The sequence below is a fragment of the Tachysurus vachellii genome, chromosome 13 (assembly GCF_030014155.1).
Source record: "Tachysurus vachellii isolate PV-2020 chromosome 13, HZAU_Pvac_v1, whole genome shotgun sequence".
NCBI lineage: Eukaryota > Metazoa > Chordata > Actinopteri > Siluriformes > Bagridae > Tachysurus > Tachysurus vachellii.
The window spans coordinates 15,072,484-15,090,203 of NC_083472.1; the positions used below are offsets into that span (position 1 = coordinate 15,072,484).

General features: G+C 41.8%; 1 protein-coding gene across 4 annotated transcripts in view; it reads right to left on the reverse strand.

The window, feature by feature from the left end:
* Positions 1-17,720, reverse strand: part of diaph2 (diaphanous-related formin 2) — a 206,663-nt gene that overhangs the window by 26,834 nt on the left and 162,109 nt on the right. For all 4 annotated transcript variants that reach the window (XM_060885395.1, XM_060885394.1, XM_060885393.1 and 1 more), the window contains 3 exons: positions 17,205-17,329; positions 3,499-3,663; positions 369-504 (listed from right to left, as the gene is read on the reverse strand). In XM_060885395.1, coding sequence (XP_060741378.1) covers positions 369-504; positions 3,499-3,663; positions 17,205-17,329 — 426 coding nt within the window. The remainder of the gene's footprint in view (positions 1-368; positions 505-3,498; positions 3,664-17,204; positions 17,330-17,720) is intronic.

The following is a 17,720-nucleotide window of genomic DNA, read 5'->3' on the forward strand; positions in this document are numbered from 1 at the left end:
GGTGAAAATTGCACGGGGTGCAGGATTTTATTAATGGTGCCGGTTAGTGTATATACATTATGTTTGTGACTTCATTTAAGACTAAAACAAACAGATGAATGTAATGTAGATGTAATGCAAAGTACTGTAATATTACTGGTGAATTTGATGTTTTTGTGCATCTATCTCTGACATAGCTGTCTTAACGTCATGGTTCATAAGACTTATAAACAAAAAAGAATTGTCAGTGCATTTAGTGTGTAAGTAGAGAGAAATTGTGTGTAATTTCTCACAGATGCAGTTGGGACCTGTGCCTCCTACAGTGCTCAGGAAAATATAAAATAATATTCTTTGCTGCAGCCAGTCAGAGTTGGGCACAAGCACTATACCTTTGTTTATGTCAATTAGCTGCTTTTTTTTCTGCTGCTGTTCTTGCTTTTCTCGTTCAGCTTTCTCCTTTGCCACCTTGGCTCGCTTTATCTTCTCCTCCATCTCCCTCTTTTTGTAGTTCTCCTTCACAGCTTCCTGGAGGTAGGGAAAAATGAAGTTAGACTGAAACTTTGTAGGGGAAAAAAATAAATGATATAAGAGAAATAAGAGATGAAAACAGTTGTTTCGAGGTGCCCCAGCACAAATGATAGTGTTCTTTTGCATAGACAAATACCAAATTTACTATATATTATCATTTATCAAAATAATGATCAAATGATAAAAAAAAAAATACAGTGTATTGAAAACACAATGGCAATGGTAGTCTTGTATAGCTATAGCTTTATGGGTGCTAAAAGTTATTGTAGTAGATAAAATAAATAAATGAGTATAAGACCCACATTAAATAAAATACCTTAAATGTCATTCCAGACTAGATAAGGGAAAGAAACACAGGAATAAAAAAGAGAGAAGGGCCCAAAGCTTATAAGGCATGCACTAAAACGTACACACCAAAAACAGTAGTAATTTGAAGAGGAAGACAGAGAAACTCTTTCATGTAAGTGTGCAACAATGTCATGCTTTGATATAATGAGTGTGTGAGCATCAATGTCTACCCCTACGGTTCATGGAGCAAATCTTATACTTGGTGCTTATAAACTTTGATTTGGCAAAGTCAACCAGGAACTAAATATGCTTCTTCTCACCATCACATCCAAGCATCCTGTGATCATGGGCTTTCCATAGCTATAGCTATACAATCCCCAAATTTCCTAGGCCAATAAACACCATTACTGTATCTTCAGGACACCCCAAGTTTTCCCTAGAGCCCAGATGACACTTTTTGTCATGACTTCTCCCAAATACCTGGAATTGCAGGACGTCTTCAGCAAAGCCAAGTCCAGCCAGTGAGCTGCTGCCAGTTCATCTCTATGATTGTACCATTGAACTGTTAGCTGGGACTATGTGATACTTCATCCATCCATGGCAAAACAACAGGCAATGAATTCCCATCCTCCCATGCTCAAAAATGACTCTTTGAAGCCCTTCATGCCTCTAACATGGGGGAAGGGATCATACTTTTGGACTAACCATTAAGGAGTGGCAGCACTGGCTGGAGGGTGCCACAGACCCATTATCTATAGTCACAGAGTCTTTTTGACCAGTTCCAGTTTACCAGGTCTTATCGACCTGTCTCCAAGAACACAAAGATGAATGTTCTTTCATAAGCCTATAAAAACCAACTCACTGAGAATCTCATTCTTCCCACTTCCTGAAATGTGGGCACCATTTACTGGAAACTGGAACAGGACATCTTTTACAGCCCTTGGAAGAAGTTGCCAGTTCATGCATTCTTATCAAGCTTTTTGTCCTGCTACTTAACCTTTGCTATAGTAGAGCTTCTCTTCAACCATATTTTCCAGTACTTTGAAATCCCAGAGAACTTACTAACTGACAGGGGTCTTCAGTTTACATCTCACGTATTATTCAGCTTCATTAATAAATTAGGAATAACTGTGAATCTGACTTCAGAGTACCACCCACAGCGTATGGATAGGTTGTGTACAGTAGGTAATCCAGGAAATAAGCTGGTTTCTATGTGTATTTTGCATGAACAACATGGACGAATCCTGCCATTGGTGGAGAATGCCCAAAATTTACTCCAGCACTAGCAGCCCACTCTAGTTCAATGTGTGTACCAGCCCTGGAATATGAGCCTACCTACTCACAGGCTGTGGATGACTAATTTCAGCAGAGCAAAAATGCCTGGGTAAATATGTACCTATATCTCAATCAGTTGACTATGACTGACAAGCTGGCTGACACCAAATACAGGCAGACACTGATGTACATACCCCACTACAGGAACAGGAAATTAGCCAACAATGCTGAATTCCTGCACCTGACATCCTCAACCCAAGCCTATGCCAGAAATTCATATGCAAGGGGTGGTCATGGGTTGGGCAGCTTCATATGTGTAATGACAGATGAAAGAACCATAATATTATTAGCACAAACCAGAGTTCCACACCAAAACTTAATTCTTTAAAGCACACAGAAAAGTGGTATAGTGGATAAAATGGCTGTCTCATAGCTCCCGGATCCTTGATTTAAGCCTGAGCTTGGGTTACTGTCTGTGTAGAGTTTCACATGCTCTCCCCATTTTTTCATGGGTTTTGCAATTTCTTTCCACTGTCGAAAAACATGCAGTTAGGTGATTTAGCTGTGTTAAACAAAAACAAAAAACATGCAAACAAACAATCAAATAAACCTCATATCATATTTTGCCATACAATGCTTTTAGAAATATGTAGTTTGTCTAATGTACACATTACCAAAATTTCTCACTTTTAAGCATGTGAGCACAGAAGCAAATTTAATGACTTTCTATTAAACATTGCTATTATATATCAATGTGTTATTTTTGCAGAGCTCCTACCCACAATGCATAATGGCTGCTATGTCTGGTAATATTAACAATCAATAGAGTTCACTGTATATAATGGCAATTTAATACACAATGTGAGCAAAAGTATTAGACACACCTTTTAATTATTGAATTCATGTCTTCCATTGCCATAGGTGTGTAAAATCAAGTTCACATTTACAAACATTTGTTAAAAATGTTGGTCTGTAGTGGGTCTGAAAGCTCAGCAAATTCAAATGTGGTACTGTGATAGGATACTAGAGCCCTGCTAGATATTCCATGGTCAACTGTATTATTGGAAAGTGGAAATGTTTAAGGACTACAGCAGAGTCATAAGGCATGTAACATTGCAGAGTGGGGTCAGTGAGTGCTGAGGCACATGGTGTGTAAAAAGCGCCAACGCTCAGCTAAATCTTTCCATCATAATCCTGGGATTATCTTTGGATCCACCTTGACCACTCAGGAAATCAGGAAATAAATCATGGAAGATGAATAAATGAATAAACAGCAGAGCAAAAACCTGTAGGTTATTTAAAATTTAAAAGGCATAAATAAGAAAAATGGGATAATTAGGATGATCGTAGGAAAAATGCATGTATGACAGATAGACCGATAGATGAAGAAGAAGAAGAAGAAGAAGAAAAAGAAGAGACAAAACTCACCGTAAAGTGGGTGCGGAAGTTACTCAGGTCCCCAAAAAAGTCTTCAATGCTAATGGAGTGTGGGTCAAATGCAAAGTAGCTTCCCAGGCTTTCATAGAGCTTTTGCATGTTCTTGTGCATGGTGGAGAGCTTTTCATATTGCTCTCGTGAATATTTGGAGAAACCGTAAGGGAAATAGAGTTAATGAAAAATAAAGAGCAACAGGATCCACAGAACAAGGACAACTTTCTTGTTGCATATATGTAAGCCTAATGCTGTATACACATCAGAAAAATACAGCAATGTTTTAGATTCCTCTCGTGTTCCCACAGAAGTTCCTACATTTTAAAAGAATATGTCTGGAGCTTCTCATATGTATAGTATCAAAACAAGGTAATACAGCATCATTGATAATTACACTAATTGTTTCTCATTCATTAAAATGCAGTGTGTCTGCCTGTCTGTGGGCATGGCCTGCAATTTAACCGTGAATGTAATGCAAGTTCTTTCATTACAGTTTACAAGTATACCTAATATTTTTTTCTTTCTCTCACACTCATCAAGTTACACTGCTACTCATGCGCACCAAGTATTCTGAGATCCCAGTGTGACCATTTGATCTCTCTGTCACATGATGGAATCACATGAAGACTATAGCACCAACTTTGAACTGCTGTTGCAATGGTTGGTTTTGTGCTCGGGTCCTCATCATTTAACATTGAAAGGCTTTTGCAAGAAGAAATTCTTGTTAATTCTAGAATGAACTCAGAAATTACATTGACCTATAATTTGCACAGAATGTACTGCTTGCAAAAATCCACTTGTCTTGTGTGATGGCAGCATTCACACCACAGCACACAGACAACAAAAGAGTGAGTGCAGCTTGTTGTAAACTTTTTCCAGAGAAGACCAGGAGACTTGGATATCCTTGTGCAGTATTTATTGTTGATACACGATGAAACGAGTCTGCAAGTCAGAGCGTACTTGCATGGGTGCTGCAGTCATCAAGTCTGACTTAAAGTTGTAATACATTGTAAACATACACATGGGGGGGCTCCTTTGGCTCCTTTGAGCTCCTTTGTCTTGGAGGTGTTAAGGAGTAAGTTATTGTCATTGCACCATGTGGCTAGGTGCTGGATCTCCTCCCTGTAGGCAGTCTCATCATTGTTGGTGATGAGACCGATCACTGTAGTGTCATCTGCAAACTTGATGATGGAGTTAGATCCATACACAGGCCTGCAGTTGGAGGTGAAGAGGGAGTAGAGGAAGGGGCTCAACACACAGCCTTGTGCTACACCAGTGTTGAGTGTGATGGTGTTTGAGCAGATCCTGATCAAACCTGCTGGGGTCTGTTGGTCAGAAAGTCCATAATCCAGTTGCAAGTTGTGGTGTTAATACCCAGATCTGTTAATTTGGCTATTAACTTGGATGGAATGGTGGTGTTAAATGCTGAGCTGAAGTCAACAGGCAGCATACGTGCATAAGTGCTCTTATTGTCCAAGTGTGTGAGCACAGAGTGCAGTGCCATGGAAACTGCATCTTCTGTGCTCCTATTGATGCGGTAGGCAAACTGGTGAGAGTCCAATGCGGGTGGCAGAGAATCCTTCAGGTGTACTAGGACCAGCCGCTCAAAGCACTTCATGACAATGGATGTCAGTGCTACAGTGCGGTAGTTGTTCAGGCACGTTGGGCTGGAGTGTTTTGGCACTGGCACAATTGAGGAGACAGGATGAAGATGGCAGTAAAGACCCCAGCGAGCTGCTCAGCACATGCCCTGAGTACACGTCCAGGGATGTTGTCTGGTCCAGCAGCTTTGTGTATGCTGATCCGGCTCAGTGCGTTGCAGACATCTGTGGAGGAGAGTATTATTGGAAGGTGGTCAGCCGAGGGTTTGAGCTTGGTGGCAGTTTCTCTGTTGTCTTTTTCAAGAAGAGGACATCAGTGGCAGCGGGGGTGGAGTGGGAGGATTTGTAATCACTGATGGCCTGGATGCCGTGCCACATGCGTCAAGGATCAGAGTTGGAGAAATGCTCTTTCGCTTGTAGCAGTGCTTGGCCTCTTTGATGCCCCAGTTTTCAGTTTAGCTCTGGATGTGCTGTAAGTCTGTGCGTCGCCTGATCTGAAGGCAGTATTGCGTGCCTTCAACAGGAGGCGCACCTCCTTGTTCATCCATGGCTTCTGATTTGGATATGTGATGATCTATTTCTGAGTAGTAACACTGAATATGGTGGTATTGATGTAATCCAGTACAGAGGAGGTGTAGCAATCAATGTCCGTGTGAGTGTCACTGGTGGCCTGAGAAGCAAATGTACTCCAATCTGTGTCTTGAAACCTTTCCTGGAGTGTGAAATCTGCATCTGTGGGCCAGACCCTGATGGTTCTCACTGATGGCTTCACTCACTTGATGAGGGGTGCATATTTGGGGGTGAGGAACAAAGAGAGGTGATCTGACTGTTCCAGGTGGGGGAGGGGGGTCACAACGTAAGCCCCAGCCATGTTTGTGTATACATGGTCTAAGGTTTTGTTCCATCTGGTGAGACAGGAAACATGCTGCCTTTAAGTTTGAGAGATTAAAATCACCCGCAACAATAAACGCAGCTTCCGGATGAACATTCTGTTGTTTACTGATGGCCACATAAAGTTCTTTCATTGCTAGCTTAGCATCAGCATTGGGGAGAATGTAAGCTGCAGTTATAATGGTGGAAGTGAACTCCCGCGGTAGATAAAACGGTCTACATTTAAACATGAGAAACTCCAGGTTAGCTGAACAACGTCTCCCAACAATAACAGAGTTCGTGCACCAAGCTTTGTTAACATAAATACACAATACACCGCCTCTGGTCTTACCGGAGCCATCTAATGTCCTATCTGCCCAGAGTGTGTGTCGTCCCGCTAGCTCAATAGCGTTGTCCAGAATGCCGCTGTGCAGCCATGTTTCCGTGAAAATCATCACGTTGCAGTTCAACAGTTTCATGCTGTGAGTGATGCTGAGTCGAATCTCCTCCATTTTGTTCATCAGTGACCGAACACTGGCGAGGAAGATGCTGGGTAAAGAAAGCCGGTGTGGTGTTAGCTTTAGCTTAGCTTTCACTCCACCACGCTTCCCCCGCCTTTGTTTATGGTCTCAACGCCGCCTGCGAGCACTTCCGCCCGGCCGGGTAGAGTGAGCAGCCTCAGGTGTTCTGGCTATCTCATGAAGGAGTTGAAGGTTGTCAATAAAACATTTGGGAAGTCACAAACCAATATCCAAAACCTCATGTCGGGTGTACGATGTATAGGCACAGCTGTTCTGCACGAACAGGCTCGAGATAAGCAACAGAAATACCGCAAATTTGCAGATTCTGGAGAGACCCTTGAGCCTTGTACTCGCACCGCCATCTTGGATCAACTAATATAAACTGTAGTATGGAAATATTGCTCTCCTACTTCTCTCTTGCTCGCCTTCTTATGTTTGTGTTACAGATACAAGGACTGAAAAGCACTGCGACAACCAAGGCAACAGAAGCACCAAAGCATTGACATCTGAAGACATCTGCTGAACAACTGCTCAGGACTGGCGGACAACATCAGTTCTTACTGTCTTAATTTACCTGATGACAAAAGGGACATCATATATCAAGCTACAATGTGCACTGCAGAAGCTTTGGACTCCAGAAAACAACAAAGAATTATTACCCTTAAAAAGTTTTCTTTTGCCTGTATCTCAAAGTTGCAAGAATACTGGCTCTATGTTAAAGCACTCAGGCCAGATATATATTTTTTAAATTGAAAACTGAGCATGACTTTAATTTATTTATTATTATTGACTTCAATCTATTGTGAGAGTTATTAAAACTCTCAAAGGGGGAATTGTGGGAAAATAAGTCATTGTTTTATTCATTCATTTGTCCCATTGTTTAAGGTGGCCATTGGTTTCAAGGTCTGAGTCAAGAAGGAACGCCAAGCATTAGAGGTGAACTCGTTTCTATGATTATGAAGGGGTCTGAGAAAGACTGTTATGTTAATGGATTAAGGGTGGGTGAAAGTCCAGGATCTGGTGTGGGGCTGTTACATCCTTTCATGTTTTGATTGTAACCCGAGTGTTTTGTCTCTATCTGATGGGACTGCCCCCCCCTTTCCTGCACTTCACCAAAAGCACTCCACACCTCCATGTTGCACTTTGATAGAGACATCCACAGAAAAATTGTATAAAATTTTACCTTCAGTCATTTTCCTTTAAATACATTTATAGAACAGATCTACACCTGAATAACAAATAGATGAAAGAGATCACGCCTCACACCTCCAGGGTCAGGGTTCGATTCCCACCTCCGCCTTGTGTGTGTGGAGTTTGCATGTTCTCCCCGTGCCTCGGGGGTTTCCTCCGGGTACTCCGGTTTCCTCCCCTAGTCCAAAGACATGCATGGTAGGTTGATTGGCATCTCTGGAAAATTGTCCGTAGTGTGTGATTGCGTGAGTGAATGAGAGTGTGTGTGTGCACCCCTGCGATGGGTTGGCACTCCGTCCAGGGTGTATCCTGCCTTGATGCCTGATGACGCCTGAGATAGGCACAGGCTCCCCGTGACCCGAGGTAGTTCGGATAAGCGGTAGAAAATGAATGAATGAATGAAAGAGATCAACTATTACTCTTCATCAGTGAGAGTCAATCCAAGGTCTGGCTTGGTTCAGGCAGCTGCAACACCCCTGTAACTCAAATAATGGTTCAATGACTTGGATTAATGACAAATGAACTTTGAACCATACAATCTAGCCATGGGGGTCACAGTCCAGTGACTTCTGTGCCGGTCCCAAGCCTGGATAAATAAAGAGGGTTGCGTCAGGAAGGGCATAAAACATTGCCAAATCTAACCATGCGAATTGTCAGTACGAATTTCATACCGGATCGGTCGAGGCCCGGGTTAACAATGACCGCCATCGGCGCTGTTGACCTACAGGGCGCCGGTGGAAATTGGGCTACTGTTGGTCGAAGAAGTAGAGGAGGGAGGAGAGTGCACAGACAGAGAGAGAAGAGGAAAGGTAAGAGTGTAGGACTGAGAATAGGAACTCTGAATGTTGGTACTATGACAGGGAAAGGTAGAGAGCTGGCTGATATGATGGAGAGAAGGAAGGTGGATATACTGTGTGTACAGGAGACCAAGTGGAAGGGTAGCAAGGCTCGTAGTATAGGAGCAGGATTCAAGCTGTTTTATTATGGTGTGGATAGTAAGAGAAATGGGGTAGGTGTGGTCCTGAAGGAGGAGTTTGTGAGGAATGTTCTGGAGGTGAAGAGAGTGTCAGACAGGGTGATGAGTCTGAAGTTAGAGATTGAAGGGGTGATGTTGAATGTTGTTAGTGGTTATGCCCCGCAGGTAGGTTGTGAGTTAGAGGAGAAAGAGAGATTCTGGTGTGAATTCGATGAGGTGATGGAGAGTATTCCCAAGGGTGAGAGAGTGGTGATAGGAGCGGATTTTAATGGACATGTTGGTGAGGGGAACACAGGTGATGAGGAGGTGATGGGCAAGTTTGGAGTAAAGGAAAGGAACCTTGAAGGACAGATTGTAGTAGACTTTGCTAAGAGGATGGACATGGCTGTGGTTAACACTTATTTTCAGAAGAGGGAGGAACATAAATTGACTTACAAGAGTGGAGGTAGGAGAACACAGGTAGACTACATCCTTTGTAGAAGAGGCAATCTGAAAGAGATTAGTGACTGTAAAGTGGTAGTGGGAGAGAGTGTAGCCAGACAGCATAGGATGGTGGTGTGTAGGATGACTCTGATGGTCTGTAAGAGGAAGAGGTCAAAGATAGAGAAGAAAACTAAGTGGTGGAAGCTGAAAAAGGAGGAATGTTGTGAGGAATTTAGACAGAAGTTGAGGCAGGCTCTGGGTGGTCAGGTAGTGCTGCCAAATGACTGGGAAACTACAGCAGAAGTGATCAGGGAGACAGGGAGAAAGGTGCTGGGTGTGTCATCTGGAAGGAGGAAAGAAGATACGGAGACTTGGTGGTGGAATGATGAAGTTCAGGATAGTATCCAGAGGAAGAGATTAGCCAAGAAGAAGTGGGCTATGGACAGGACTGAAGAGAATAGACAGGAATACAAGGAGTTACAGTGCAGAGTAAAGAGGGAGGTGTCTAAGGCCAAGCAGAAGGCGTATGACGAGTTGTACACTAGGTTAGACACTAGAGAAGGAGAGAAGGACTTGTACAGGTTAGCTAGGCAGAGGGATCGAGATGGGAAGGATGTGCAGCAAGTTAGAATTATTAAGGATAGAGATGGAAGGGTGCTCACAAGTGAGGAGAGTGTACAGAGGAGATGGAAGGAATACTTTGAGGAGCTGATGAATGAGGAAAATCAGAGGGAAAAAAGAGTAGAAGGGGTGAACTCTGTGGAACAGGAAGTAGATAAGATTAGAAAGGCTTTGAAGAGGATGAAAAGTGGAAAGGCAGTTGGTCCTGACGACATCCCGGTAGAGGTCTGGAAGTGTCTAGGAGAGGCAGCAGTGGAATTTTTAACTAGTTTGTCCAACAGGGTTTTAGAAAGTGAGAGCCAATCTTTAAGAATAAGGGTGACGTGCAGAGTTGCAGCAACTATAGGGGGATAAAGTTGATGAGCCATGCAATGAAGTTGTGGGAAAGAGTAGTGGAAGCTAGGTTAAGGAAGGTGGTGGAAATTTGTGAGCAGCAGTATGGCTTCATGCCCAGAAAGAGCACAACAGATGCAATTTTTGCTCTGAGAATGTTGATGGAGAAGTATAGGGATGGTCAGAGAGAGTTGCACTGTGTGTTTGTAGACTTAGAGAAAGCATATGACAGGGTGCCAAGAGAAGAGCTGTGGTACTGTATGAGGAAGTCAGGAGTAGCAGAGAAGTATGTCAGAGTGGTGCAGGACATGTATGAGAGGAGCAGGACAGTGGTGAGGTGTGTTGTAGGTCAGACAGAGGAGTTCACAGTGGAGGTGGGACTGCATCAGGGATCGGCTTTGAGCCCCTTCCTGTTTGCTATAGTGATGGACCAGTTGTCAGAGGAGGTAAAACAGGAGTCTCCTTGGACGATGATGTTTGCAGATGACATTGTGATCTGTAGTGAGAGCAGGGAGCAGGTGGAGGAAAACCTGGAGAGGTAGAGGTTTGCGCCGGAGAGAAGAGGAATGAAAGTCAGTCGTAGTAAGACTGAGTACATGTGTGTGAATGAAAGGGAGGGAAGTGGAACAGTAAGGTTACAGGGTGAAGAGGTGAAGAAGGTACAGGAGTTTAAGTACTTGGGGTCAACAGTCCAGAGTAATGGAGAGAGTGGGAAAGAAGTAAAGAAGCGAGTGCAGGCAGGTTGGAGTGGGTGGAGAAAGGTGTCAGGAGTTCTGTGTGATAGGAAAATATCAGCAAGAATCAAGGGGAAGGTGTACAGGACAGTGGTGAGACCGGCCATGCTGTATGGTTTAGAGACAATGTCACTGAAGAAGAGACAGGAGTCAGAGCTAGAGGTAGCCGAACTGAAGATGTTGAGGTTCTCTTTGGGAGTGACAAGATTGGATAGGATTAGGAACGAGTACATCAGTGGGACAGCCCATGTTGGACGTTTGGGGGACAAAGTTAGGGAGGCAAGATTAAGATGGTTTGGACATGTTCAGAGGAGGGAGAGTGAGTATATTGGTAGGAGAATGTTGGACATGGAGCTGCCAGGCAGGAGGCAAAGAGGAAGGCCAAAGAGGAGGTATATGGATGTAAATAATGAGGATTTGAAGCTAGTGGGTGCAAGTGTTGAGGATGCAGAAGATAGGGATAGGTGGAGAGAGATGATTCGCTCTGGCGACCCCTGAAGGGAAAAGCCGAAAGAAGAAGAAGAAGAACTTTGAACCATACAGGCCCCATTGGATCAATAAACAGCCAACAGAATATGAAAACGTAATAATGATACCACTGTTTTCAGCAATGTGTCACTCAACTCTTGACAGAGGTGGCAGAGTAGGTCCAGTACCTCCAACCCATGTCCGCTGATGAGGTCATGCAGCAGGCAGTGAATAATGTGGTGGCAGTTCCTGGTACAGGTGTCTCCCCTTTCCTTGCTTTCTCTCAATCTCTTTCTTCTACCCCATCTACTTGCCCCAACTACTTCACCTCTGATGTCAGCTTCAACTCCCTCTTTCTCTACAAATGTAGAATCCTTTGCACCCATCAGGCCTGGTGTGGCATGAAAGCTGGGCAATTCTGACACACAGCATGTTTTCCCCTATTAAGCAAAATCATACTGCATGTCAATGAATATACTAGGGAGTACACATCAGGCATTTGTAGTTTAGGGGTTAAAAATGGACCACCATCCATCATATGCTGATCCAATGTGGGGCATTAGGAAATGCACAATTGATGCATCCCACGAGACCCTGAGGAGTGCCATTGATGATATATCCCAGGATTAGTTTTCAATTATTGGCAATGTGCTTAGAAGATGCCACTATGCTCTTGAAGGAAAGGGATTGGTTTTTATCAGAAAAGGATTGGTTATGTCTACTGTGTTTCATATAGCCATCAGCTTTGTGCACTGTGACAAATTATTATGTTTAAAAAAACCTGAAAAAATGTTCTGATATACTATTACTGATCAAGAGTTTAGTGTTCTAGGTTAACAGAAATATTAAACCAAAATAGTATGTAGCATTAAATGAATCTTATCTGCCTGGTTATATACATACCATGTCTAACAGGCAGGGAAGGAGTCACAGTTATTTTTGATGATAAACTAGGCACCGTGCAAAAATCTAGACACAAATTCATGTTTGAAGTCTACCAAGTTGATTATGAATTTGCAGATTTCATTTCAAACCTAGTTGTTGCTTTAGACAAATCATTAAATGTGGGAGACCAATTTGCAGATTAAAATAAATGATCAGTATTTCAATTAGCATGAAAAGCATCCTAGGTTACAAAATATCTAATAAAAGATAAAAATAATACTAGACATTTATTTAACACTGTATCAAAATTAAATACGAGTAAAACGACTGCAGAAAACCACATACCATCTATTGGTAGCAGCAATGAATTTAATGAACGAAGGAATCATTTCTATAAAATTCAGACTATTCTTTTAAAATCAAAAAATGTGATCTTGCAGAATATTACTATTTCTGATCAGCTCTTAGAATTTTTACTTCCCTATTTAATTTTTACCATATTCTCCTTCAAAATTATCAATTTGTGACTACATACCTTACTTACATAATTCTTTACACAGAGAATACCTGTTACGTCCGAGCCCCTCCTAAAATAAGAAATTCTTCCCATAGTACTATTTTTATAAACAGATTTTCAGATCAGGGGTCTCATTTATAAAGCGTGCGTACGCACAAAACAGGGCTGGAAATGTACGTACGCCAGTTCCCATGCAAAGGTTGTGATCTATAAAAAACAAACTTGACGCACCTTTAAGCAAACTTTGAGACGTGCGTACGCACATTCTGGAGACAAAGGGAATTGGCTACATATATGGTGAGGTCGTGAACTGAAGTTAGATTGTAGAAAATAAATGTGGGAAGAGCGATTATAAGAATTATATATAGCTGCAAGCAGCGATGGCGGGCCCTCGCACGTTTGTTTATCGCTATACAGTGCCTCCCAGAAAACAATGCACGGTGGGCAAGTGCATCAAGTGGGTAAATATCAGTGGACTATTTTATGTTGTTACTGACCCATTTGGGGACTGTAGGTAAATGAAACCCCACATTTTAGACAAACGGGGGCGCTAGTGAGCCACTTAAGAGACACACCTTTGTCTGACCTTTTTGTCCACACTTAACAGCCGACAAATGTGATGTATGTGTCAAATTTCAAGTTAATCTAAGCAAGCCAAAAGCCTTAAATATGCCTGAAATAAAAGTAAACTTTGACACAATGCCATGGCAACAGTGTTTGAGATATCAAAAATCCGTTCGCAATTTCGCATCTCCAATATCTCTGCGTCATGGAGGCCAAGTCTGGTCTCAATTGCATGAATCCCCTAGGAGGAGTATTTAAAAGTTTACCGCATGCAGCTGACAAACAATTCACCTTTGTGACTGACACACTTCCTGGGGCCTGTTGGTGGCGCTATACCCGGGACTCACAATAAGCACATCGATGCGATCGGAATCCTTGGCCGAACATACACACCGCGTGTCATCACAATAAGACATTTTTTGCTTTAGATATTAGACACTTTCTGTTTCTTTGAATTCGCCATAATTAGTCGCCTCGCCATGGCAACACCGTTCGAGATATCAAAAATCCCTTCGCAATTTAGCAAATGCAATGTCTCGGCATCATGTTCACCACGTTTGATGTCAATCGCATGAATTCCCTAGGAGGAGTATTTAAAAGTTCACCACATGCAACTGTTGTGACTGACACACTTACTGGCGCCTGTTGGTGGCGCTATGTCCGAGATTCACAATAGGCACATCGATGCGATCGGAATCCTTGGCCGAACATACACATCGCGTGTCATCCCAATAAGACATTTTTTGCTTTAGATATTAGACACTTCCTGTTTCTCTGAATTCGCCATAACTTTGTCGCCTCGCCATGGCAGCACCGTTCGAGATATCAAAAATCCCTTCGCAATTTAGCAAGTGCAATGTCTCGGCATCATGTTCACCACGTTTGATGTCAATCGCATGAACTCCCATTCCAAACAGTCCAAAACAATCCAAAATGGCCGACTTCCTGTTGGGCGGAGCTCATAGTATAGAGCGCGAAAGTTGTTCGGGTCGATGAGATCTATATGCGTCCCAACTCTCGTACATGTGCGTACATAATTGCCTGATCTGTGCACCAATGTTTGTTTTTGCATTACAGGGGGGCGCTACACAGCCCCCCTGCCACGCCCATATTCCAGCCTTTGCCCAATCCTAGTGTCACACGACTCTGACGTGTGTGCCAAATTTCAAGAGTTTTTGAGCATGGTAAGGGACCCCAATTGGCCAATGTGTGGGGAAAAAAAAAAAAAATCCAACAGTGTTGTTTGTGCTGATTGTTTTAGGCTATATACATCTAGTAAAATCCAAACGTAATTCAAAATGTATAAAAAAAATAATACTAATAATCAGCGCTGCCTTACAGTCACATTGTCCACAACGGGAGCGCAAATACAGTCATGAAGCACAATCGCTACTCATCATCGGTCCTAACTATTATGGTGTTCATTACAAAACCGTCATGAAGAAGCATGTGTTCATTATAACATTCATTCATTCATTTTCTACCGCTTTATCTGAACTTCTCGGGTCACGGGGAATCTCAGGCGTCTTTGGGCATCAAGGCTCACTATAACATTTTCGTCTTAAATTTTCGCCCACAAATTAATTCTGTGATTTTGTCAAGGTGTTAACGATCAGTCTAATTGCAAGAAACATATAAATCCTCCGGTGACCCGGGTATATAATGCTTCATGATGGCACTGCTGGCACTGTTGAAGGATTACGCCAATGGCAGAATAAGGAGAGAACGAGTTTTCAGGGACTATGATGATATCCTGGCCCATGCTGATGACTGGCTAATAAGCCGATTTAGATTCCCTAGAGCTGTGCTCTTGGATCTATGTCAGGTTCCCCTACACTGTGCGAGAACAGGCCGAAATGGTTAGAGGTGTGCGTACGCATGGTTTTATAAATCGGAATATTTTTTGGCGTACACCATTTTTGGCTTTTGGGCGTACATAAACTTTTAGTAGGGATCCTACGCACAGTTTTATAAATGAGACCCCAGACCTGTGAAACAAAGATTTTTTCCTCTGACAAAAATGTCCTCATGTCCCTTTCAAAAACTACAAATGGAACTGTCCTCAGACTCTTTGATCTCACAGACCAAATGCCTGGGCACTAATCATGCCTGGGCACTAAAAAATATGATTGATGCATAAGGGTAGAATGTCAAACTTTAAACCTCCCTAAATTTGCCAACTCATCCAATCAACATGCACGGCTGTATCTCTCTGTACTCTCTGTGCTCCTTTTAGTGACAGATTGGATGAAACAGGTCAAGATGCCAAAAGCAAGTTTTCACAGACTTCACAGCTGTGAAGTCTGGACACAGTATAACTGTGCATGGGTGTCTGTTCCATATCCGACTCCAGGGGACCACGCAGCAAGAACTTAGAGACTGCTGAGTATTTCTTTTCATGGAAACGTGACTTTGGGCTTTGTGTTTAGTACACTGCTGTTTACTCTGCTGACTCACTACTGTGCAGCAGTGAAAGCTCAAACCACATCAAATTCTCTGATGATATGACCATAGTGAAGAACCTCAAGTTGTCTCTCAACACCTGCGCCATCAGAAAGAAAGCCCAGCACTTCTTAACTTTCTGCAAATTATCAGCTATATATGATAAAAATGATAAGTCTTTTTCTTGTCAAAATTCCCCATGCTCTCACCCTCATCTCATTCTTAGATTCCTGTTTCCTTTATTTCCCAGGTCCACCCTCAACCGTTTGCTGCGCATGAACTGTAGCAAATTGTGTCTTGCATATAGATTCCTTCTGTGTATGATCTTCTGTCTGTGATAGACCTGAATGCTCCATTTGTATATAATTTCTTTGTAAATACCACACACCTGTTTAGTGGTTTGTAGGAAGTCAACACCATTTACAGGTACTTTGTGTGTGTATTTTCATTTATTTAATTTTTTTGATAGGTTATTTGAGTTCAATTGTGTATAGTTAGAGGGAGTTTGTATATTGTTTTGTCCTGGACGTCTTCTGAAGCTGTCAACACCATAGAATGAATCGTGCCACGATTGTGATTTTTTTTTTACCTGTATGTTGTGCCAATAAGTAAAATTAAGTTTAAAAATAAGATAATATTAAATTAAGATATTATTTCATACATGTAGCAAAATTCATGCCCAAGTTCTAACTTTACCTTGTGAGAAATTGGAATTGCACACAACCCAGAGACTAGCATGTTAATTAATGCAATAGGTGGAGAATGTACCTCATACCCCGCCCTAAACAATGTTTGACTGTGGGAAACATTTTAGGGTTGGACTAAACAGAAAAGATTAAAACTCTGACACCAATGCACAAGTTGATTAAACGAGAGTCAAGAAGTGTCAATTCAAGACACCATTTCATCTGCATCAATACTGGTTCAAGCAAAGGCTCTGACACCAGCCATTGCAGAACTACAAACCACCATGTGACTCATCAGGTACATCCACTATCCATCAAAGATATGCCAACCAGTATGACATATCTTGGTCTGCCAAGGCATCACAGAAAATCAGCACAACCAGGGAACTCATTTCAGAAATGGTGCAGCAAGGGAATGCAAATCCATGTACAAAATAAAATACAAAGCTTGAAACCCTTCTTAAGATCTAAAAGAAGTTTAAATTGAGAAGTTGATGTTCATTCAGGTCACGGTCTGCGAAACACTATACAGTGCTAGAAACTTTTATTCATTAAAAAAACACACTAAGTTATCCTTCTTGTTGGATGAGAATAATTGATCAGCTCTGTAAGAATAAAATTTTATAAATTTACTGCTCTGAGCTGTTGTTAGATTTTCCTTACATTACTGGAAAATGGAGAATGTTGGCACTTAAATATATATAATTATTCTATTCTATTATATTGGTAAAAAAATATGGGCAGCTCAGTATAAATTGCTAATTCCTTGGAAGGGAATGTGGGCACTTCAATCTATAATGCTAATTACATATGGCACTAGAATTGTCTTGTGGTCTTCTGTATAAAGAAAAAGAAAGCATGGTAAGGATATTGACATTTTTTCCACAAACTTATCCTGTTTGTCATCTGTCTTGGGAAAGTTCTGGATGTCATTTTCCAACCTCTGGATCTGACGTTCCATTGAGTCCAATGTAGCTTTGAGGATCTGAGCTGACACTGAAAAAGAGAAGAATATGAGCTAGTATTCAGGGGAATATTCTGTGATACATAATTAACTCATGATAAATGCACATCACTAACAATACCAACATACATATTGGATATCAAGCTAAGTACTTCAGTTTAGCTTATGCTTTCTAAACATCTCAGAATATGCTGCTTTACTACAAATAAATGAAGTACTTATCTTAACACCCAATATGTAAAATGGGACTTTAGTACATTTGTCTGCATAGCATTCAATTGTCATTGTCAAGTAACTAATTCTCTAGTGCAAAAATGGACCTGTAAGTAATACCTTTAGTCATCTGCTCCATAATTTCTTTTTTTTTATCTATATCTGTTAAAAAAACATGTATAAAATTTAACATTCAATGAGTCTAAATGA